The sequence below is a fragment of the Python bivittatus genome, unplaced genomic scaffold, assembly GCF_059951505.1.
Source record: "Python bivittatus isolate LINGU-HERP-01145 unplaced genomic scaffold, Pbiv_v1 ctg000680_np1212, whole genome shotgun sequence".
In the NCBI taxonomy this organism is placed as follows: Eukaryota; Metazoa; Chordata; class Lepidosauria; order Squamata; family Pythonidae; genus Python; species Python bivittatus.
The window spans coordinates 7,924,473-7,930,897 of record NW_028277095.1 but is presented as its reverse complement, the minus strand read 5'-3'; the positions used below and the strand labels follow the sequence as shown (position 1 = coordinate 7,930,897).

At 45.8% G+C, this 6,425-nt stretch overlaps 1 protein-coding gene across 1 annotated transcript; it reads right to left on the bottom strand.

Moving 5' to 3' along the window:
* Window positions 1-582: 582 nt before the first annotated feature.
* Window positions 583-6,425, bottom strand: GKN1 (gastrokine 1). Its single transcript, XM_025175562.1, has 6 exons — window positions 6,370-6,425; window positions 5,435-5,488; window positions 4,776-4,913; window positions 3,851-3,961; window positions 2,775-2,916; window positions 583-813 (listed from the first exon to the last, which is right to left on the bottom strand). Exons 1-6 carry the CDS (start codon window positions 6,379-6,381, stop codon window positions 719-721), a joined length of 552 nt encoding a protein of 183 aa, XP_025031330.1. The 5' UTR covers window positions 6,382-6,425; the 3' UTR covers window positions 583-718.

Genomic DNA, 6,425 nt, shown 5'->3' with positions numbered 1-6,425 from the left:
TTTCTGCCAGCCCCTAGACTCCTCCCTCCAACATCGTCCCCCAAATCCCAAAGAATTAAATGGTGGGTACAAAAGCTCAGAGCCTCAAAGGAGGCACCATCTAGTTGACTTACCCTGGGCTTGGAAGCTAAGCAGAATCAAACCTAGTTAGTTTGGATAGGAGGCCACTAAGAAACCCCAGATTTGTAGATTGACGTTTTAAAGAATCCCGGAAAACAGGGGCAAACCCCTCCCTTAGTTTTGGCAAGAAAACCAGGGGGGTGAGTCCATTAAGTCTCCAGAGGTTGAGCTCAACTCAGGAGAGGCTTCCATTTTTAAGATAGATGACACTTAGGAGGTGAGGCACGAACAAAGACAGAAATGAGCGGCTCTTTTTCCAGCAAGGCCTATGCAGCGTGGCAAAGGCAAGGAGAAAGGGCACACACCCTGCCCTTGCCATGCTGCTCCCTTCAGCATCTCTCCAACCCGGCCTATCTCAGCAGGCTGGAGAGTTGGAGGGCGTGAAATGAGGGCAGCTTCTTTGCCCACTGGTGGGCACCTGGGGGGGGACGTCCCTGAGACCAATGAAGAATGGACACGGGCTTGCTAGTTCAATGCACATTTTTAATTGGCCAGCAGTCTCACTTTTCTGTCCTCTGAGCAGAGAAGATTAAGCGGCTAAAAACCCCAGTCAGAAGGATCGCTTCTGGTCACACGCTGAGGCTCGCTGGGTGGACGGTTAATTATAAGCCTTTCTTTGACAGTAACAGAAGCGGAAGATGAAAAGGATGTTGATTCGTGTGCAGGATTCTTCCGCGAAGAAAAAGCTTGGCTCTGAAAAGAAAGAGATTGGGACAAATTGGACCGGTTCACACACCCCACAGGACTAGCTAAAAGGGGGTCAGGTGGACGGGGGCTCAGGGTATTGTGGGAACGCAGCCCTGTCTTAACCAGGTCATGACATCAAGCCCAGACATGGCTAATAGTTTGACAAAAGATGCCCTGGGAACATAACCGGCTTTTAAAAATCTGGGTGTGTTTCAGGGTGCTGTGTGAGCCCAGTCTTGAAGATGCTTGAATTTAGGACCGTGCCCTGAGCATGGGGTGGGCTTGATGGCCTCAGGGACCCCTCTGGTGGTCAAACCCTCTGCAGATGTTCCGTATCGCTGCTCAGCCTCTGCTCTGCTCTTCCCTCAGCTTCTAGGTCCCCACCAAGACCTTTTCTCCTCCTTCTCTGCAAAAGCCTCCCTCATGGAGAAGGGCAGCCATCGGCTGACCCTATCTGGGGGATATTTACCAAATAAATATCAGATTTGGGGGACTTTTTTGTGACAGCAGATTTGTCTTCCAAAGTGCTAAAGTTGTATGTTAGGTGGGGGGAATGTCCACCGGGTGAGGTCAAGAAAGTCAAGATGTTGGCTGCAGGAGTGCAGTTGACGCTCCAACTTTTATTTGCAAAACCCATCAAAAACAGGCCGAGCCTCCGTTGCACCACTGCGGCCACTAACCTGACTTGTTTGACCACACCCTGTGGACGCCCCTGGCGTTTGGTCCATAGGAGGACGAGGGGCAAATGGCATCACCCACGTCACGACATCATTTGCACAACGATACCCTTGTGTGCAATGTCATTGTGGCTTGTCATGCCTGCCTCTGGGATCCCTCGTTCCCTTTCGTACCCATCCCTCGCTTGCTGTCCCCTCTAGCATCCCACAGCTGGTCACCCTTCAGTACTTGGGGAGATAGCTCAGCCAGGGAGCACCTCCACCTCTTTCTCTTCACGCATCGGAAATGTCTGTGCCTGTGTTAGGGATCTGTCGAGCCAACGCTGGGCACCATTCAGGCCTGGAGGGCTGCCACGACCTTAAGGCTCATGTGTTTGCTTAAGAAATGGATAGGACCACCCAACTCAAACAATTGCATCTCTGGGTGATATGCAATCAATAATAAATCCATACAGTTAAAAACAACAATTAATAGGCGAATGGAAGCCAAATGTCTGTCATAACCTTCCAGTGGGAACTGAAACAAATTGCCCCCCACCCCAGGGAAAGAGTTTTTAGACCCCTGTAAAGGCCAGCAGGATTACAGCAACCATATATTCGGGGAGATCCTTCCAGAAATCTGCAGAGCTACAACAGAAAAGACGCACCGTGTGGGTTGCGCCCGGTGACGTTGCTTTGGGGAAGAGACCAGAAGCGCGCCCATCCTTACTTAAGCAGTAGAAACTGGGGGGGTGGGGGGGATAGGACAGGCGTTCCCTCAAATAACTCAGTCCTGTGCCATGTAGGCCTTTAGAGGTCATCATCAGCTTGTGGGGAGGCAGTGCAGCTCACAAACTGGGGGTGTTACTTGGACATACTGAGATGTGCCCATCAGTCCCTGCGCTGCCACATTCGGGACCAACTGCAACTTCAGGTTGGTCCAGTGAAGTCAGTGGCTCTACTTTAGTACTGTACGCAAAATAGGTTTTTATTTAATATCACTGCAGGATTAATTTAAGATCTATTACACTTTGGCCACTGTGGTGATGGTCCCGTTGAATCTATTCCCCAGGTGCAGCTGCACTCTCCTTCTATGCTGATATCCAAAGAAGACTCCCTCCCTCCCTCCCTCCTTCCTTCCTTCTTCCTTCCTTCCTTCCTTTTTTGCTGTATTTAGTTCTGATATGTTTTGTTTTATCTGGTCACTGACCAAAATATTCTCTCCCTCCCTTGGTCTCTCACTCTCTCTCTCTCGTGTAAAATTCTGCAAACACCTCTGGGTTTATTCAGAGACCAAAAATCAATACTCACTGGTAACTTCAGAAGCAAGATAGGTGGGGATCCCTTTGCAAAAAGTTTGCAACTGCTTCCCATATATGGACAGGTCTGTGATCTTCTTGGGGGAGACGTTGAAGGAGGCCTCCTTTGGGGCAGCCCCTTTTCTAGGATCCTTCTAAAGGAGAGGAGAACAACAGGGCAGTGTTTCAAGATGGATGCCCCGGACAGCGTGCAGTCAAGTGGTGAAGAGGGACCAGGGAGGCTGTGGTTTCATGCCACTCTTTATACCCGAGCTCAAGCAAACCCTTTACTAGCCATCTGTAAAAGCAAATTCTCCCTTATCAATATAGACAAACCAGGGGCATCTGCAGGGGACGATGACAACAATAGAGATGGTTTCTTTTTGGCTTCCATTATTTCTATTCTGGTTTGGCCATCTTACTGGGTTTTTAAAAAATTATTATTATTTAAATTGGCTGTTTTTATGGTAAGTTGCCAAGAGTCAGTTGAGTATAAATTTGATGCAATGGAATGGAATGGAATAGAGAGAAGAGAAGAGAAGAGAAGAGAAGAGAAGAGAAGAGAAGAGAAGAGAAGAGAAGAGAAGAGAAGAGAAGAGAAGAGAAGAGAAGAGAAGAGAAGGCAACTTTTACCCATAAGTAGAATAGTACTATTACTTTTTGAGACTGTGTAGACCAAACTTGGAAACCACAGACACCAAGCCTACTTCCTCCTGTTCCTCAAGGCCATCCCTTCTTCCCATTACAGAGTGCCTATGGCATCTTTATTTACTTCTCAGGGTGTCCACATACATTGCATGACTCACATAAAAAAGCCTGGGTCATCAATTACACAATCAGAATGACCACCTTGACTTTTTTACCCTCCCTCCCCAGAGACACCTTTCTGCTTGCTTGTAAATAACAGTGATGGGCAGAGACTGATGTTTGCTTGACATCAAGGCAGAGTTTTCAGTTTTGAAACGGAAGGTGTTGGGACAGGATGCTTGACAGGCACCAAGGGAGGGGTGTGGGTATGCCCCCCGGTGCTTATAGGTACCCTCTTGCTGGCCCCAGGTGGATCTACTTCCTAGATCTTCGTATCTTTACCTGCTTTTCCCGGATGATTTTGGGAAGAGTGGTTAGATCTGGCATGATCTGCTTATTCATTCTGGAGATGAAGCAGGACTTCTTGGAAAATACCCGGACTGCCATGAAACCCTATCAAAGCAAAACAGAAGCAGAAAAATGGCAAAAACTCTGAAGAATCTGACGCTGGGGAAGAAACAGCTACTTTCCTGAGCCTTCCCATTAAATCACAAGGTCTCAGTTGGGTCCAGCTTGCCCTGTTTTTATTGGAGGTGGTGAGACAATGAAGCTACAGGATCTAAAAGCTGCAGCAAACTGTGCCTTGCCTTGACAAGGTGCACCATTCATGGAAGCAAAGCTATTTATTCACCCCATTCCTGAAAGTTCCTGAAGAGGCCACTAGTGCGACTTGAAATGAAGCAAGGGAGAGGCATTTTGGTGTAATGGTTAAAGGCACCAGGCTAGAAACCAGCAGAGGGTGAATTCTAGTCCAGCCTTAGGCGTGGAAGCCACTGGCTGGCTTTGAGCCAGTCCCTCTCTCAGCCCAACCCACTTCACAGGGTTGTTCTTTGGAAAATACGCTGCCTTGACTTCAACAACAGTAAAGGTGGGAATAAACAATTCTGTAGCTGTAGCTTTGCATCTTTAGAAGCCGGGGCCATTCAGCAGCCTACCAGCTTTGAAGCAAAGCTTTGCATATGCTTACAGCACCATGCTGGAAGAGGAAGGTGGGCAAGGGGAGATTCTTCTCAAGGTTGTCCATTGGACTGAATGGGACAGTGGGAAGCCCAGGAGGCTGTAGATGCTGGAGAAGATTGCGCAATAGGGAAAGACCAGCCCTCAACTACATTGTGACTTCAGTACATGTAAGAACTTCACACCATCCAGGACAAATTCTCTTTTGGACACTAGATGAAGTCAAAACATAAAAGCATGGGCTTCTTACAGTCTGGTAATCCATGACGGAGCTCCAAGAATTCCAGCCATTGCTATTGTCTATGTTCACCACCTGCCTTTTATGGTCAATGTTCACAGTCTGATGTGAATTTCCTCCAACATCTTCCTGGTGGTTTTGAATTATGTTCTTGGGTAAGAAAGATAAGGAACAAGTGTTGAAAAATCTGTTCTTGTGTTCATGAAAAATACAATATAAGATAGGATGGACTCCAGTTGATACCAGGGAGAGATATGGCTACAGGTCTGCTAAACCATTTTTTTTTTTTTTTGAGACTTTGGAAGAATATTGTTTAGAACTTCCAGAACTGTGGTTTATCTTTTCTCATTCACAGTTGGGCAAATTAATCAGCCAGCCTAGGGCTTAAGAATAGAAGCCCACAGCTTGTTGAAAAGCACGACTTCGATAAGAAAGTGTTATTTTTATTTCTTTTAAACATTTTTATCCTACTTTTCAGCTTAGAAACATTCAAAGGGGCTTTGCCAAGATCTTTGAAGGTGTAATTGCAGCAATTGAATGGACACTGCAGATGACTTTATCTTTGGAGATTGTTTCCAATTTCATTTTTCAAAAAACAAAAGTAAAATCAAATTGCTTTCATTAGAATGAAAACACATTTGTTTGCAATAATACTGTACCATGGTACTTACATTGTCGGTCAAAACTGGGGGTAGGAAAACTCCCAGAAACGCAACACTTAGAATCTGAAATGGATTTCAAAAACATATTGGCAATCAGATCGATAGATCGATAGATCGATAGATAGATGATAGAAGATAGATAGATGAGAGAGATGATAGATAGATAAGAGATAGATTGATAGATGATAGATAATAGATAATAGATAGATATACAGTAGATCATTTAGAAATGGAGGCAGCAAATCATATTGCCTAGTTCAACACTTTACACCCTGATTAAATTGTCACGTATAATTGCTGTGCCTAATCCCTTTACAAATACAAAGCATTGGATTGGAGTTCATGTTCCAAGCAAGGTTACATTTGTGCCCGTTTACGTCAGGCATCAGAGATTCCGGTAGCATTTTCAAACAGAAACGGATCAATTAGCTATGCTTTCCTGCAATCAGATTCACCAGCTCACAATCTCACTGGTCCCCTCTTGCTCTCCAAAGGACAACTCATAGGTCATTTCAGGAGGAGCACTCTGGGCCACCTGAGATTTAGCATGGGGATGTCACATGTGCGAACACGTGCAGGTGACAGTAAGGAGCAAGGAAGAGGCAAGTCTTCCAGGCTGATTACAATCTTCAATCCACGGTGTGAATGATTATTTTCAGCTCATGTGTCCTGATTCCCACCAGGAGATACTTGGAACTGTCCTTCCCTCTGTGAAAAGATTAACCATCTCTCCTCATGAATTAATAGTCCTCTCCCAACCAGCTTTCCCCCCCTTGTTCCTTCACCTATAAATTGGGTATAGCTGCAATGTCCCACTACAGACTATGCATGATGGACTTTGCTATTACCCTAGAAGATTTCAAGATAAAGCAGCATCTTCAGCTACCTGGTTAACGATCAGGCACCAGGGTTTCAAGCAGAAAATTAAAGATGTCTATACTTACAATTAGCTTCATTTTGGCACTAGAAGAAATGCCAAGACTAGCCAAAGCCGAACCCG

Coding starts and splice junctions, on each gene's coding strand:
- GKN1 (XM_025175562.1), bottom strand. Junction 3,962..4,775: donor CCGTCATGGATTACCAGACT/GTAAGAAGCCCA, acceptor TTGCTTTGATAG/GGTTTCATGGCAGTCCGGGT. Junction 2,917..3,850: donor AAATCATCCGGGAAAAGCAG/GTAAAGATACGA, acceptor CCTCTCCTTTAG/AAGGATCCTAGAAAAGGGGC.